This window comes from Ochotona princeps, chromosome 25, assembly GCF_030435755.1.
Source record: "Ochotona princeps isolate mOchPri1 chromosome 25, mOchPri1.hap1, whole genome shotgun sequence".
NCBI classification, from domain to species: Eukaryota; Metazoa; Chordata; class Mammalia; order Lagomorpha; family Ochotonidae; genus Ochotona; species Ochotona princeps.
In genome coordinates this window covers 19,129,420-19,147,283 of record NC_080856.1, presented here as the reverse complement: position 1 = coordinate 19,147,283, position 17,864 = coordinate 19,129,420, and the positions used below count along the sequence as shown (strand labels likewise).

The following is a 17,864-nucleotide window of genomic DNA, read 5'->3' as shown; positions in this document are numbered from 1 at the left end:
GTTTTTAAGAGATGCATACCTTTCTCAAGTTCTAATACACTTCACAAGAAAGCTTCAGAAATTTATTTGGAAGGCAGAAAAAAGAGAGATATAGATACCTACACAGAGATCTTTCATTTACGAGTTCATCAGTCAAACGCCTGCAGCAGCTGGGACTGCCCAAAGACAGGAGTTGGGGATTCAATCGGAATTTCACAGTGTCTATATCACTAAGCCATATATTGCCTGTATTGTAATATATACAATATATATATAATATATTGTAATATTTAGCTCTCTTTTTAAAGATTTATTTATTTTTATTGGAAAGTCAGATTTACAGAGAGAAGGAGAGACAGAAAGAAAGATTTTCCATCCGTTGGTTCATTCCCCAAGTGGCTGCAATGGCTGGAGCCAGGAGCTTCTTTTGGATTTTCCACACTGATGCAGAGTTTCAAAGTTTTGGGCCATCCTCAGCTGCTTTCCCAGGCCACAAGTAGGAAGTGGAACAGCTGAGATATGAATCGGTGCCCATATGGGATTCTGGCAATGCAAGATAAGGATTTAGTCACCAGGCTACTGTGCCAGGTCCAATATTTAGGTTTCTGAGCAGGAATAGCCAGCACAAGTGTTTGTTGACAGTAGAATCGAATGACTACATGATCCTAGGTTCTTGAAGTTATTCAGTGTTTGGTGACCACTGGCTGTGCAAAGCCTCCTTTTGCTGCTCTGGATTGAGCATACACTGTTGATTTCTTCCCCAAGTACAGTTCCCTTTGCCTTAGTGCTTGTCTAGCTTCTAGGCTGCTGGAGTTTTGGGAGTTCATTCATTTCACACTTCTGGACACCTTTACCACCCTGGGATGGATGTTTTTCATTTAGACACACGTCTTGTTGGTGGCATTTCTCATGGTGTAGGAAGAAGAACTAAATAGGAGCTCTTCTCTTGCTCAGTAATTGTTGGATGCTGTTGCCTTCTACAAAGAAAGTAGGGTTGAAGATCTGAGTTCTGGGAGCTGAGGAGAGAAAGGCAGGTTGACCTTCAGTGATCCTGAGTTTGAGGCAGGTGCAGGCAGAGAGGGTAGAGGAAGAAGCAGCTGTTGGTACTTCTCCCAGCATTTCTCATGTTCTTGAAACCATTTGAATTCCATGACACCTGTTTGCTTCTGTTCCCTTCTGTTACTCACGCTCTCCTTCCTACTTTCTTGCTCATTCCAGTTGGTGTTCCTCTTTTGATAGCTCCAGTTCTGCAATTCTTTCCTGGGTTCCCCTTTCCCCACTCCCTCACAAACCTCAAGCTGGCTGTGTTATAATCCATATTTCCTCAGCATTGCCCTGATGGCACATTTCCAGCATTGCCCAACCTCACCTCTCCTTGTCAACTAACAGCTCCATTTCTCATCCTATGGCTCAATTTTATCCACTACAGCATTTTTGTAACAGCACAATATTGATACTAGATGGAAAATCAATAGGTGACCTGATCAAATAAAATATTATTTGTCTAAAAAATTGAATGTTACACATCTGTGAAAAGGGTGACATTCTTTCTGCAAAGAGTAGAAATAATCCCCAAGCTTTCTTAAGTGAAGTGTACTGAATTTACTATCCAACACTTTTTTTTTTTTGCAAAAGAGGTGTATAAATGGGCATAAAATATTGATTTTGTTTGCACGTAGAAAGCGTCATAGTAAAGCTATAACTGGCTACTGTGGATTGTGGCGTGGAATTGGACAGGTGAGGCAGGAAAGGTCAAAGAACACCTGATAGTAAATAGCCTTGTTTATTGATTAACAGGAATGCATTACATTCTTGCATTTATCCACTAACTTATTATCCCTGTGAAGGGAAAAGACAACAATCGGGTCCTCAGTCATTCTTCTTATAATGGCTCTTAAGATGGAAAAGCTCACTACTTCCAAAGATACAATGGATGTTCCTTGGTCATGTTTAGAGTTCACTGAAAGATCATGTAGATTAAAAGCCGACTGCAGAGGACCATGATAACACCGAACAACATCCAGGGTGAGTGGGGCTTTGCAACTGCTATTCTCCTCTGAAGTCCACACTTGCTCATCTGTGTACAGGGCAGAAAGAATCAGAGAGAACTATTAACCCAGGATTCTGTGCTTCAGTGAAACTTACCATATAATAGTTAACCAAGAGATTCATTGTTTACACTCTTACCCCCAACTCTAAGGGCAATCGTTTCATATTATTCTGCATATTTTCTACTTTCCCAAATTAATTACAAAATACTTGTTTATTATGTATAAGTCATACAATATTGTTATTAAACAGTATTTCATATTCTGTCAGGAGCCTCTCTCACATCTGACTTTGGAACTTCTCTGCTGATTTCATCCAAGAGTGAGAGAGAATTCACCTGCCATTCAAATTTACACATGGACAACCTGGAAGTTCTGAGGAGGTAGTCCCAACTAAAAAAAAGTTTTCAATAGTGGAAGTGGAATTTGGTAGCAAACTTACCCTAGAAGGGATAGCCATGAGACATAGTCAAGGCAAATAGTCCCAAAGATCATGCAAGGTTGATGTTGTACCCCTTGCTTTGACAGGCTTCTCAGCTCTAATTCCTTTGTCATTCACCTCTATTCCCATGGACATTTTTTCTTAATGAAATAATAGCATATAAATTCTTAGTCTCCTGGTGAACCCAAGCCAACACTGCTTAGCTTTGACACTCTTCTAAGCAAAGAAGAACTCACTTAAATTATAAAATAACTCCAGAGAGTGATATTATTATCAACCAAAGAATTGTAACAGAAGTGAAATTGACTTACTACATATCACATTGTTAGCACATAAGGACTCCATAATTAACCCTAGACTATCTGGCCTGGGAATTAAGTTTCTTAAACACTTTGCCAAGTAACCTATATTGTTAAACCATGTGATGGTGATTATTTGCTACTAATGTTTGTATCAGCCAAGATGGCTAGACTATGCTGTGGGAACAAATGCACACAAAAAATCTTTGTAACTCACAGTAACAGATACTTAGATTTGTTCTGGTTATTTGCTGACAATGAACTACTTTCCCCACTGCTCCTAATGTCCTGATTATAGGACAGACTAATGGGACAGCCTCTAGAATTGGATATTTTGTGATAGTAGGGAAAAGTATAATGAATCATGGCCAGATGTCGCTGGGGAAAGCAGGTGATGGAACTAAACTTGCTGTTGTTTCCATGATCTACATACAGGCTTAAATAAAGCAAACAGTTGGTTGCAACTCAGAACCAGGGAAAACTGAAATCCACCTCCTCCTTCCCCCTAAAAAACAAAGCAAAACAAAGACAAAATTAAACAAGACCACCCCCAAACAAAAATAAATAAATAAATAAAAGAGAGAGAGAGAGAGATAAAGAAAGAAAAAGAAAAAGCATCTGGGCTTTTGCCCTAAATCATATATTAATTCAAAAGACTGAAGTAACTGGAAATAAGATCTAAATTTATAAGATTCTTAGGAGAAAATATAGGGAGAAAATGTCACAGCATTGGATTTGTCAATGACTTTTTGGATATGATACCATAAATATGACAAGAAAAAATAAAATAGATCTAATCAAAAAAATTTTAAGATTTATTTTATTCTTATTGCAAAGTCAGATATATACAGAAAGGAGGAGAGAGAGAGAAATATCTTCCATCTGATGATTCACTCCCCAAGTGACTGCAACGGCCGGTGCTATGCTGATCTGGAACCAGGAGCCAAGAGCCAGGAGCCTCTTCCAGATCTCCCACATTGGTGCAGGGTCCCAATGCCCTGGGCCGTCCTTGACTGCTTTCCCAAGCCACAGGCAGGGAGCTGGATGGGAACAGGGGCTGCTGGGATTAGAACCGGCGCCCATATGGGATCCCGCAAGTTCAAGGCGAGGACCTTAGCTGCTAGGTCACTGCGTCAGGCCCAGATTTAATCAGCATTAATGTTGTTGGTATATCAAAAGACACTAAGAGTGAGAGGAAACCTATGGAATGGAAGAAACTCTTGGCAAATCAGCTATTACATGAAGACACTGCATGTAAAATGCAGAAAGAAAATTTGCAACCCAGTAAGAAACAGATCAATAACTCAACTTTACAATGGGCAAAGCATCCGAATAGATATTTCTCCAGGGAAGATATATAAAGGGAATAAGAATGTAAAAAGATGTTTGACACTATTATCAGGGAAAATTTTAAAGACATTTTAATTTTTCCTTGAAAGTCAGGAAAGTCATTTTTCTCTTCCATTCAGTTTTCCCCCTTTTCATTCCACACTGGGGTCAACTGGAACAGTTCTAAGTCAATATGATGCCAGCTATTGAGGGAGTCTTTGGGTCAATAGACTGGTAGAAAGGATCTTAGAGAACTGAGTTGAAAAACACGGTGTGGTCAACAGGACCCATGAGACTACACTAACTTATTAAAATATATATATAAGATGGAATGACTTAATGAAATTCTGCAAAGCAAAAAGTGCTTATCCAAATTTCTGTTGTAAAGGAGTTATTTGGGATAAATGGGGATGCCATAGTAGGACACATTTTTAGCATGAATGATTTTTTGGGTTTTGTTGAAAGATCTATGTTTCTTGGTCCCCTCAGCCTTGTAGATTTCCTCCGAGAGGTTTCCGAGCAGATTCCTGTGCTGCCCAGATACCTCGCCATTCCCATAAATAATATTCTCTCTGCTACAAGGCCAAATTTATGAGCTCTCCTTAAGTTTAAATCACAGTTCAGACTCAGAAGGGCTCTGCTTTCTCAACTTGGGGATGCGAATGGGAGAAAGCTGAGTAGAACTAAGGTCACATAAGCTGAATCGATCCCTTCTGCCCATGCTACTCTCTAAATAGTGTTGACGCCTGTCCAGTCTGCAGTTTCTCCCTGATTGTATGGTGGCGCACTCCAAGGGTGAAACAAATTGTTAGTACCCTAAAGCTTGTTGATAAGTCAGAAATGCTCATTTCTACAGAAAGTGATGCCATTTTCACGCCAGTTAAACTGAATTCATGACACTGACTCTATTTCCTATAGATGGTTATAATCTAGGCCTCCAAAGCAGAATACAGAAGCGCATTTTCCTAAGCAGGCAAGGATTTCCCCTGGTGGAATCACTGAGTATATCACCTGTGTGGATCCAAATGGGGCCACTCTTATGGGAAATGCGGTCTTAGGAACGGCTCAGAATGCAGTGTTTGTCTTGGTTGTGCATGTGTAAGTATAGTTATGGAAGGGTAATGGTGCATTAGCCCTGAGGATTCATGAGGGAGCTGTGCCAGTAGACTGGCATAGTAAGTTGATGTCTGTATTTTCTGGACCAATCCCAGTTGGAAATAGTCTCCTTTGCTGTCTCCCTAAGTATACTCATCATTCTTGTGGTAAAGTTGTGTTCACTGGGGGTTCTTCTCGCAGATCCAGCGGTAAGTCACGTCACAGGATGCTGCATCAATTGTTTTTGATAGGCCTATGGTTGCACAGTTGAAATTCTCATTATGATTGGTAACTCTAGGTGAGAAAAGAAAGAAAGGTTAGGGCTTAGCATTTCAGCTCTGCCGTTCACTTACTTCGGGGGAGAGTCTTCTAGGAGCTGTGCATGGAGGGATGGCAGGGAAACTAGGTTGGCATTGAGCTGAGCCTTCTGCCATGATATGAGCTTCCTATCCTAAACCCACTCCCTGCAAATACAGTTCTAACTTCATTTTTTTTCTTGGCAACGATCTTGTGAGCTTTTATGTATTCACACTATCTGAGATTAGCTTCTTCTGTTTGGTCAGAAATATCTGAAACTTTGCCCTTTTTTTCCTCAAGAAATAATTTTTTGGAATGGCATGTATATTCACAGCAGGAGGACTCAAGAAAGTGTAATAGAGATTTCTCATTCCTTCCTAGACCCAAGCTAGGTTTAAGCAAAACTCAATGGGTCTTTATTATTATTATTTCTGTCATTTAGTCTTTTTCATTCTGGTGATTCTGATTTCATGGAAAAGTTATATGAGTTTCGGGCTTAAATGAATGCAGAATCAGACTGTGTGATGCTCAATATAATTTGAAGCCTTTTTTTTGGAAGGGGTTGTTAATTTAACTGTTAGATGGCAATTTTAATGCAAGCTTTCTGTGGATGATCATGGTGATCACTGCAGATAATTATATATGTAAACTGTTTAGTATAATTAGTGTTTGGGATTTAGTTGACATTGAATGAATATTAATATCTTCTTCTTTATGGGGAAGCTTAGTCACAGACTGGGGAATTAACCTGTTTTCAGAATCAGTGTTTTCATATGAGCACTGAGAATATGTTCTCCTCTGAAGATGATCTCTATGGTATGATCCATAGGAGAGAACTCTTTGGGAATTAGAACTTCATAGTTTTAAGGTATTGACTAGTTGCTTATAATAGCTTTTCTTTAGGTACAGAATCCCCATCTGGGGAAACTTGTAGGCACTGGGTAGTAAGGTGTGATTTGTGGATTAAAAGAGACTTACAAAACACAGTGAAGAAATGCTATGTGTATGTTGATTTGTTTGGGTCTTGATTTGAGCAGATAATTTGTTATATGAATACTATTATCACTACTTAAGGATGTTCAATATTTTCTATAAGGAAAAGCTTTAAAAAATGTGTCTGGGAATATAGATGGGTTGGAAGGAAGGAGGAACATTAAACAACGGCAAGTCCCAGCAGGTGAACTATTTGAAGACGAATCTTAGGATTAATCTCTTGAGGACAAGAAAATGTGATGTTCACGTACTTGCCACTGAACACTGAGTTGTTGATCCAGCGCCACTTCTTCTCGGCAGGCTGGTAGACTAAGCCAATGAAGTACTTCTCAGCACCAGCTAGGTCCTGGAGATACTCCTATAAATCAAAAAGCAGATCATTGAGCTGATGGGCTCCATGATTATGTCTGATTTTGGAACAAGAAGGGCTGATGGGGAACTAGGGACTGACTATTGCTGGAATTGAGCACTAACTCCAGAAGTCCTCAGTTCTCACAGGGACTTAGGATCACCTGGAGGTCTTGTTAAAATGCAGACCAAGGGGCTTCTGGTTGAATAGGTCTGATGTTACGGTGATGTGACAATGCAGGGACCAAACTGGGGTATGGTACTGTACAATCTGAAACAGGGTAGTCTTAAATGCATCTTTTAACATTTGGTAGGCCTCTGAACATAAACTTGCTTTTATTGAAGGAACTTTTATATTATAAACGAGGTTGAATCAAAAAGTGTTGACTGGTGAGTTAGCAGCAAACCATCAGTGTGATGAGCTGCTTCTGGGGTTAGCAAGGAGTGCAGACAGTGGAAACCCGAGGATCATATACCATTGCTATTGAGGACAGTCCCCAAAATCTAGTCTCAGGGTGAGGGGTTAGAGATTCTTAGCCAGCCAGCTAGCTCTTCATTCCTCACCCACCCCACTTCCACCACACCACACGGTTCCATCCTTCTCACCACCTGGGCCCAGGGTAGGGTAAGTTGCTTTATGGCACCACTCTAATGATCTCACCATTTTCTCTGGGGTGTTGACAATTGCCAAAGTGGATCCTTTTGTTTGACAATCATCTCTGCTTTTGTTCCAAGACAACTCAGAGGTGGACAAGAAGAAACATCTTCCTTGATGAAGATCCCAGTCTTTGGGGCACACTGAAAAGATTCAAGAAGAGAGATTAGTGAAATTAGTGGTTTGGGTTGTGAATCCTGGTACTGAATCATAAAGGTGGGACATGGGTTTCTTTCTAGCAATTATACAAAGCATTTTCAACTGAAGAAGAAATTCAACAACTCTAGTCTGACTTTAGTCTGTCAATAGTCATAGAAAGAATAAATTATAGGGTCTTTATGGCCTTGTTGAGCAAATCCCATAAGAAAGGAGATGATGAGAAAGTCTTTAAGAATTCAGTACTTGGAGAGAGGGGAGGAGGTTACAAAACATGAACCTTACCTGTTCCATAGCTCTTAGTGGAACTGAAGCCATAGCTTTTAGTGGGACTGAAGCTGTCATCTCTGCTCCCAAATATTTGTGGGACTGAAATAAAAGGAAAAATCTAAAAGTTACTATAAAATAAATGAAACACACAAACATCGGGGCATAGGCACAGTTGTGTGTCTGTGACTATTGGTCTCTGGATGTTGGAGATTTTCAGATATTTTCCTACTTTGGACCTTCCATATAACTAATTGTCATGCTTGAAACCTCAAGTCTTATTTCATGTCTTCTAATTTATTTCTTGTGTGTTGTGGAAGTGAATTTCTGGGAAAAGAAGAAGAAAAGAAGGAAGAGTGGTGGAGGAACTTAGTATCAAAGGGGTCTCTTGCCCCTTAGGTGTATTTCTGATAGTGTTATTGTCAAACTTGTTAAACTGTGGGGTGCAGGCTGATGTTCCCATTTCCAGTGTCCAAACCAAAGTTGGAAGTATGTTATTGTAAAAATTAAAAGAAAAATAAGAAAAAAGGGGCAATGGAGCGTAAGAGGGAGAGAAGGAGGGAAGGTGTACAGGGAAGTATCATTATGCTCTGAAAACTGTGCATGTGAAATAAAATCATTACAAAAATTAAAGGAAAGGAGGAGGAGGAAGGGGTTTGAGGGAGGGAAGAAAGAAGGTAAATATGTTTACCTTTTCAGCATGATTTCTATAAAATACATGAAATCCATTATCTTTATATTAATAAAAACAAAATAAAATGCATAATTCTTGGCAGGTTTTGGATATTTCTCTCACTAAGACTGTCTCAGCTCTTTTTTTTTTTTCAGATTTTTAAAATTATTATTGGAAAGCCAGATATACAGAGAGGAGGAGAGACAGAGAGGAAGATCTTCCATCCAATGTTTCACTCCCCAAATAAGCCGCAACGGGCCGGTACGCGCCAATCCGATGCAGGGAACCAGGAACCTCTTCCGGGTCTCCCACGCGGATGCTGGGTCCCAAAGCTTTGGGCCGTCCTCGACTGCTTTCCCAGGCCACAAGCAGGGAGCTGGATGGGAAGTGGAGCTGCCGGGATTAGAACCGGCGCCCATATGGGATCCCGTGGCTTTCAAGGCGAGGACTTTAGCCGCTAGGCCATCGTGCCGTGCCCAAGACTGTCTCAGCTCTAAGAGTGATGTTAATAGGGTCATATTTCATGATTACAGGGGGGAAATAGCAGACAAGAAAGTTGATGAACTACTCGAGATTTCCTATAAACAGTAAAGAGCGTATTCTTTCCCCTCTAATAAAAGTAGGGGAATCAGTGTTACACATATTTTCCCTAAGAACTCAGTTTCTACACTGGCTTCTGCAGTGGCTTGGGAAGCTTACTAGAGCTTTATTCAGCATTCCATTATCTAAATATACAGGTAAAATACAAGTTAGCATCCACTTCTTATTCTGTTCCCCAGCTCACAGACTCTATAATATTGAATAGCCTGTTTTTTTCTTTTTCTATTTTTTTTGAAACTACTTTGGGATCATAAATGAAAGAGCTCAGGGCCAGGCACAGTAGCCTAATGGCCAAAGTCCTTGCCTTGTACATGCTGGGATCCCATATGGGCACCAGTTTATGTCCTGGCACCCTGCTTCCCATCCAGTTCCCTGCTGTGGCCTAGGAAAGCAGTTGAGGATGGCCCAAAGCCTTGGGACCCTGCCTGCATAGGAGTCCTGGAACCAGCTCCTGCTCCTGGCTTCAAATCAGTTCACCTCTGATTGTTACGGCCATGAACTAGCAAACGGAAGATCTTCCTCTCTGTCTCTCCTCTTCTCTGGATATCTGACTTTCTAATAAAATAAATAAATCTTAAAAAAAATGGAAGAGCACATACATATTTCAGGAATATTTGCTTTATGGAACTTGCTGGATGGGGTTGCTTGGTGGATGCTAAGTTGAATTTGAAATGGTCTTTCTCTTGAAGACATTTACAGTAAACCATGTCTTCAGAGAATGGGGTGGCTAGTTCTTAGAAAGGTCTTCAGGGGTGAAGCGTTTAATAGGGAGAGCAGTGTGGCTCACTCATCTTTCTTTATCCCTCGACAGCTTCTGTCATTGTGCCCCTAGCTCTGGATTAATGTATCCCATTTTTCTTAAATACTATGATTGGTTTAGCATAAAACTTGTCACACTACACAGTCTCTCTTAAAACCTTTCTTGCAGGTAGATGCTTTTAGTCTGGGAAGTGCTTTGCTGTTACAGACTGTACACTCTCCTCATGCTGAAAGGCAAGCTTAGGACCAGAAGGGTCTTGCTTTTCTCCCAGAAATGAAGGAAAGGGAATTGGGGTGAGTGTGCTGTTGCAGACTAAGCTGCTACTTGGGAACTGCTCATGGGGTATCAGCGTGCCCAAGTCTTGGCTACTCTTCTTCTGATTCAGCTTCCTGCTTATCTGCCTGGAAAGCAACAGATGACAGGTTCTTATTTGAGATGTTGTGCCTATATAGAAGACTCATTCAGATCGCCTGGCTTTTGCATGGCCTAACCCCAGCTGTAGTTGTCATCTGGGGAGTAAATCAATGGATAGAAGATCTCCTTTTCTCTCTCTCTTTTTCTGTCTTTCTCAGTCACTGTCTTTCAGGTAAACATATAAGCAAATAAAAAAAAAAAAAGGAAAAGGATCAATTAGGAGATATATATGAACCCTTTTGTATAAAAGAAAGATTTAGGAAAGGAGGCCTTGGGGGAGTCTCTGAGAATTCAGCACATCAGAAGCCGATGATAAAGAAGACGTCACCATCATGCAGTGTCCATTCCAGAGGAACACATGAGGATGAAGACATCGTTGCTATGACCAAAAATCTGGAGAACTGAAAAGATAGTAGGATGTTGACTCAGCCCTGAATCTGGGTGCTTGGTGCGTATAACAAGCCCGCACTTCCCGAGGGCGGCTGGGCAGTGTGACTTTCCTGGGTGATGATGAACCACCTCACGCAGGTCAGTGATGCCTAATCACCTACTCAAATGTCTGCTCCTTTCTTCCTCTCTTAACTGGTAAGACTGACACTTTCCTGTTGTGTCTCGAGGAAGACCCGGTCTGCTTGCCCAATTGCTGGGTACTACTCGCATTTCCTTCCTCATTTGTTTTCCATTTTGGCTTCAGGGTTTGGAGACGATTCTACTTACTGATTTGAAATAAAATCCTGTGATGTGAATATTTTTTACTTTTATTAACTTATTTGAGTTAATTAATTTATATGCCTATGGAGAGAAATTTCTCCCAAGTCCTATTACTTTATAAGTCACCTATTAACACAGCCTTATTATTGACTTGAATTAGACAGTATTTTCTTTTTTTAAAAAAAAATTTATCTTTACATTATTTTAAAGACAAGAGTTATGGGTGGAGAAAGAGAGAGAGATCTTCCATCATCTGTTTCACTCACCAACACTCATCAAACAGCCACAATGGCCAGGAGTGGGCAGGAAGCAGAAGATTCAGCTAGGATGGCCACATTAATGATAGGGGGCCAAGCACTTGTCCTGTCTTCTGCTGCTCTCCCAGAAATGTTAGCAAGGAGCCGGATTGGAGGTTGGGCAGCTAGAACTCGAACTACCGCCCATGTGGGATGCTGGCAGCCTGTGAGGTAGTCTAAGCTGATATGCTACAATGCTGGCCCCAGAAGTAGTAGTTTCAAAATATTTTTCAAAAATTATTTATGTAGGTATTTGAGAAGTAAAGAGAGAGAGACAGGGAGATACAAAGAGAAGACAGATGCAGGAAGAACTGCCATCCGCTGATTCACTCCCTAAATGCCTGTCATGGCTGGGAATCCAAAGTTGGGAGTTGGTAATGCAACCCAATTCTGCCACCTGTTGCAGGAACCCAACTACTTAAACTATCACAGCTGCATCCAGAATGTATGTTAGGAGCAAGTTGGGAGCCAGAGACAGATGAGGGAACTGATCCCAGGTGCTCTGATGTAAGACATCTTGATGCTGTGCTGAAATTTCATCTGCCTGTATTCCCAAATTTGAAAACACTAGGGTAGGCTGGTGTTGTGTAGTAAGCTGAGCCTCTACCTGAAATGTTGGCATCACGAGTGCCAATTGGAGTCCTACTACTCTACTTCCAGCTCCCTACTATCATACCTGGGAAAGCAGCAGAAGATGGTCCGAGTCGCCAAGTGGGAGACCCAGGAGAAGCTCCTGGCTCTTGGTTTCCTCCTAGCCCAGTCTTGTCCTTTGGTGCATTTAGCAAGTGAACCAACAAACACAAGATTCTCTGTGTCCCCGGTGACACTGCATTCTGAATAATTAAAATAACAGTTAAAAGTATTTCAATTCAGATTACCCAACTAATATGCTAGTTGAAAAGATTTGTGTGAGGTTCTATCCAGTAGAGAATGGTTGATTTTATATCTGTAATATAGATCAAGGGAGCCGGCCCCATGTGTAGTTGGAAAATGAGAAGGCATTGCCAATTGTCCTCTACTGGATCAGCTACCCTCAGCTGTAGATACATTTGGCATTTAACCTTTAAACGTTTGCATTTTGAGACAAGAGTCAAAGATGAGCAAGACAGCACACAGGCTGGAGTAAGCCATTTTTGAAATACTTACCATACAGCAAAAATAAGGTCATTCCGATGACTTTAAGCACCACTACCACAAGCGCAGAGATTACCATATGCCAGTTCATGATGAAGGAGATGTGCGGGCCTGTGGGGATTAGAGCATGCCACCATCAGAACCTGAGAATGAGTATTCCTTTCACCAGGACACACTGCGGGCTCTTGTTCAGATACCCCTGGAGCGGTTGGAGGTAGGAAGATGGGCATGTCATGGATAAGCACAAAAGGAGACTAGCACACGTCGAGAAGATAGATAGCAGCTTTGAACCTGACATGCTACCTCTCCTTTCTCGTCCCTGAGCTCTGGGCCTTGCCTTGTCTCTGTTTGTCACCACCCAGGCTCTAACACGCAGTTCCTTTCCTAGATTTCAAGGATTCTTGGCCTTGAAGTGACTCTGGCTTCCTCGGACCTGTGTGTAACCTTGATCACACTGACATCTGAAAAGTCTCAACTTCAGCACATACGAGGTAGGTGACAGAGCAGCCGTGTCTGGAGGATTGTGGCAGCGAGAACAAGACAACAGTCAGTGCAGAGCGGACACACAGACTAACCTGCTTCCTCCTTCAGGGCTGGGCTGGCTTGCAGATGGGGGTCGTCTTGGTGGGGCAGGCAGGGGTATGATCTCCCTGAGAGCTCACTGCCTCTGCTCAGGCAGCGCCCTGCTTCACAGTCTCCCTGGCAGCCTACTCCAGCAAATCATCTTTCCTGTTGAGTGTTCACTGCAGAGGGAGCAGGCGGGGCCCAGAGGGGATGGGAGTCTGAGCTGTGGCAAGAGGAAGCTTCCTGCCAGCAGAGTTCCAACTTAGGGGAGCACTTCTAGGAGAATTTGGAACACAAAATATCTTGATACAGATTCACCTCGCCCTTCCCCTGGACTGAATCCCCTTGGGCCGTAATGGGAAGAACAAGATGCTAACAGCCAGGGAGTATCAACAAGGGCAGTATTTTGTACTTGTGTTGCGACACTTCTATGCAGCCCAAATTATGTCAAAACAGTTGTAAGAAATCCAGCTGAGGCTAAAATTAGTGGGCAACTCTTTCTGTGCTACAACTGTTCTGTTCACTCTCAGCTCTGCTGTACCTGTCAGGTCTCACTTACCCGCCTTCAAGGTCAAATAACTGTTGAATACTTCCTAAGCACACTATCTTCTGTGGGAACAGGTGTAGGGTGCTGGTGAATAACACAGAAACTTTACGATCAAAGCATTCTTATTAATGGTGAGATTCTCCTCTAATAATTTTCGTTACTATGAATGCTAGATGAGCTCATTACCAAAAGTGATTAGAAAATATTAACAAAGAAGATTAATCCATTAAAAAATCACTAAAATCAAATATGTATAGCTGTTACAACCTCTGCCTGTATTCTCACAAGAGGAGTAGGAAGGACAGAATACATGGATAGGTAGACGGTGCATTTAGAAACAGAACCATTTGTCAAATGTTTTGTAAGTTACATGTTAGGAATAAACCAACACTGTGTTACAGTTTTCATGTCAAAATATAGATTTGGATAATGTGTTATTTAATATATGCATAAAAGTCAATTATTTGACAACATGACAACTGTGAGTCTTCAGTAAAGAATAGTGAATACGAATGAGCATTCTAAAGTTAGGTTGGGATTGGATTCCTGGATCTGGAATTCACTAGCTGAGTGTTCTTGACCAAGTAACTTAATATATGTTAAGTTCTCAAGTTTTCATCTTTAAGTAAGAATAAATCTGATAAATGCTTTAAAGGACTGTTGTGAGAAATAGTGGGGCAATCTTTGCAATGTTAAAACCACGACACCTGGCATCTCGAACAAAGCTTCTGTGTATTCTCTTGTGTGATATACCTGATGCATCGTGAGCTCCTAACTGTACAAGTGTTTGCATGTTTCCCTAATCATTCCCTTAAGCTAAGTTCTCAGAAACTGGAGTAATGGCAAAGGAGATGCCTTGAAAGTTAAGGTTGCATCTTGTTTTACTAGGATCATTATCCGAAGTTTTTAAGATTTGGGTGAAACTTGATTTCTCTGGACAGTGTACTCAGTTGTAGACTGGATTGCCATCCAGAAGTATTCCATGTATTTATTTGCTAGTAATTGATTCAGTATGTTAGGGTGGAGTTCAGCAACTTGATCAGTATAATTTAGGAATTTCCTGACTAGTAGACAAAGACACTTTCTAATTAAAATATTGAGACTCTTAGATAGTAGGTCAATTTTCTACAAAGTAACAGTAAAGCAAACCTTTCATATACCATCACAACGGGAGACTATGTCAGTCAGAAGGGCTAGTCACAGAGATTTTCAAGGGTCACATTCTGGCGAATGCGCTGGGAGATCTCTCTGTGTCTTCTGAGAAAGTCTAAGGAAACTTTCAAATATTTCAATCTTTGCAGTTTCGTAGTTTCTTGGAGTTTTTGAAAATGTCAGAAATGCTGCTACAAGTCAAAACTTGTACAGGTAATTAAAAATGCCACCAAGAGGTCACTTGAAGGTAAGATCAGCGTCGTTGGGACCAGCACTGGAAGGGCCTTCTGATCACACATAGTGAGGAGCGTCCCCACTTGCTTCAGGTAATAACCAATGCCTCCTGTTTACTAAGTAGCCTACTTATTTTATTCCAAATACAGATTGAGCAAGAGAGCAAGAGAAAGAGAGAGGGAGAACGTATCACTCATGTGTTTGCAGCAGCCAGGAGAGAGGCAGGCTCATGCCAGTGGCCAGGAGTGCTGTCAGGTCTCCCCCACGAGCAGTAGGAGCCCAGATACTTGGGCTACCACTTGCTGCTTTCTTAGGTGGAGTGGCAGGAAGCTAGATTGGAAGTTGAGCAGTAGGAACTGAACTAATATGGGGTGCTAGAGTCACATGTGACAGTTTAACCTGTTACATTTTAAAAAAAGATGTATTTGTTTTTATTGTAAAGTTAGATATACAGAGAGGAGGAGAGACAGAGGGGAAGATCTTCCGTCCAATGATTCACTCCCCAAGCGACCGCAATGGCTGGTGCTGCGCTGATCCAGAACCAGGAGCCCAGATCCTCTTCTGCGTCTCCCATGCAGGTGCAGGGTCCCAAAGCTTTGGGCCATCCTCAGCTGCTTTCCCAGGCCACAAGCAGGGTGGGAAGTGGAGCTGCTGGGGTTAGAACCAGTGCCCATATGGGATCCTGGTGTGTTCAAGGCGAGGACTTTAGCCACTAGGTCAATGCGCCAGGCCCTAACCTGTTACATTTAAACACTAGTCCAAACATGAAACAATTTAAAAATTAGATTCCACTCAGCAGGGTGACAACCTAGAATTCACAGAATACTCAGAAAAAGCCAAATTTCGAAGTAAGTGGAGGACTCTGTAGTAGAATTCAATTACTCTCACAGGCATCCTAACCTGATAATGTTGGAGCTGTGAGGTAAAGGGAGACTGTAGGGCCTGAAGCCAGGGTGATCTAGAACTGTCAGTTTCTGGAGCTTACCAGGAACAGTGATCCCATGGAAACAGTGATGCTTGGCTTCCACCATGCATGGTGGCTCATGGAGTAATGTGAAAGTCCTAGTGCAAGTGACAGTCATTCCAATTAGATGGTGAGGCAATTACCCCATTAACATCATAGGACAGCAACACCACACAAAAGAAACACTACGTCCAGTGGTCACATTTCCTGCTCAGGTTGTCTATAACCTGATGATACAGAACTGGAATAAAGGGACCCGTGCTGAGCATATGTGACAAAGCCACAGTCTGAAGTGCCGGCATCCCACAGGGGCAAAAGTTCCAGTACCAGCTTGTTCCACTTTCAATTCAGCTCCCCACTAATGCCCCCAAGAAAGCAGCAGAAGACAACAAAAGTGTTTGGTTCCCTACCACCCACATAGGAGGCCTGGATGAGGTTCCTGGCTCCTGGCTTTGGCCTGGGTCTGTACTGGTCGTTGTGGCTATTTGGAAGAATGATCCAGTAGATGGATGATCTGTCTTTCTGTCTCTGCAACTCTATCTTTCAAATAGGGTAGATAAATAAGGTTTTTTTTTTTTTTTTTTTTTAAGATGGAGCTGGGCAAAAGGAAAGACATTCCCTCCCTTCCTTCCTTAAGTCCTATGGTGTCTGGAGCCTTACAATAGCCACCAGGACCCATTGCGACTGGAGTGTGGGTAGAACTCCTCTTTAGAGTTTAATTATGGAAAAGAAAGTCATTGGAGGTGCTAGAAAGGACACAGAATAGGGTGAAGACTGTGAAACTGGAGGTCCAGTGTCCTTCCAAGGCAGCAAATGTTAGAAAATGTTAGGATTCTTTTCACTTTTTTTTTTTTTTTTGGTTAAGGTTTTAGAGAAGAATGACTCCATGACAGGATTATCATGAGACAAATACTTCCTTTGGGTTTTAATGATTGATTTGTATTTAAGAAAACAGGTGAGTAAAGATCTCTGAGTAGTTGGTTGGAATGGAATAAGTTGGAAGATGTTACTAAAACATTAATGTGGAATTTAGAGGAAAAAGGAAAAAAAATGGAATGGAATACAATTAGAAGAGAAACAAAGGGACCCTGGATTGTTAGACCCAATAGACCTTCTCATGGACTGTGGCCTGCCAAAGAGAAAATAGGAAAACACAGAAATCAGAAGAGCAATGATTCAAGAAAATGTAGGTGAAAAAGCTGAAAACTAGGCAGAAATCAAAGACAAAAGTTCCAAACCTAATACATTCTGCTGATTCCCTAGCCTCTACCCCCTCTACCCATCCCCCCCACATGAAATAAATAAAGACTTCCCGGGACTGGCAGCCTAGCATTTCACATCAAAGTGTCCAAATTGGATCACTGGCTGTAACTCCTTATTCCAGCTCTCTGATAATGCAAACATTGGGAAACATCAGATATGTGAGTGAGTTGGTCCCTGACAACTTTGCTTCATCCTGGCCCAGCCCCGCCCCAGCTGTTGTGGAAATCTGGGAAATAAACTGGAATATGGGAGCTCTATTATTTATCTGAATGTCTGCATTTCATATATAAAAATGTTCTATAGGTGTTTGGGTAGACAAATTTATAAAGAAAATGAAATATTCATTTTACTTTAAGTTTTTTTTTTTTTGTTGTTAAAAAGTCACCAGCTTAGCAGATTGTAACTCAACATCTATTTTTAAAAAAGATTTATTTTTGAATTTTTATTGGAAAGGCAGATTTTACAGAGAAGCAGAGTAAAGGAGAAAGATCTTCCACCTGCAGTAGCTGGAACTGAGTTAATCTGAAGGCAGGAGCCAGGAGCTTCTTGCTTGTCTCCCATGTGGGTGCAGGGTCCCAAGGCTTTGGGCCGTCCTTAACTGCTTTCCCAGGCAGCAAACAAGGAGTTGGGTGGGAAGTGGAACA

At 41.6% G+C, this 17,864-nt stretch overlaps 1 protein-coding gene across 1 annotated transcript; it reads right to left on the bottom strand.

Annotated features, from left to right (window-relative positions):
• Positions 1-4,211: 4,211 nt before the first annotated feature.
• On the bottom strand, positions 4,212-13,373 carry CLEC5A (C-type lectin domain containing 5A). Its single transcript, XM_004599740.3, has 6 exons — positions 13,072-13,373; positions 12,509-12,607; positions 7,927-8,010; positions 7,492-7,628; positions 6,734-6,840; positions 4,212-5,486 (listed from the first exon to the last, which is right to left on the bottom strand). Exons 2-6 carry the CDS (start codon positions 12,585-12,587, stop codon positions 5,372-5,374), a joined length of 522 nt encoding a protein of 173 aa, XP_004599797.2. The 5' UTR covers positions 12,588-12,607; positions 13,072-13,373; the 3' UTR covers positions 4,212-5,371.
• Between the last annotated feature and the right edge of the window lie 4,491 nt (positions 13,374-17,864).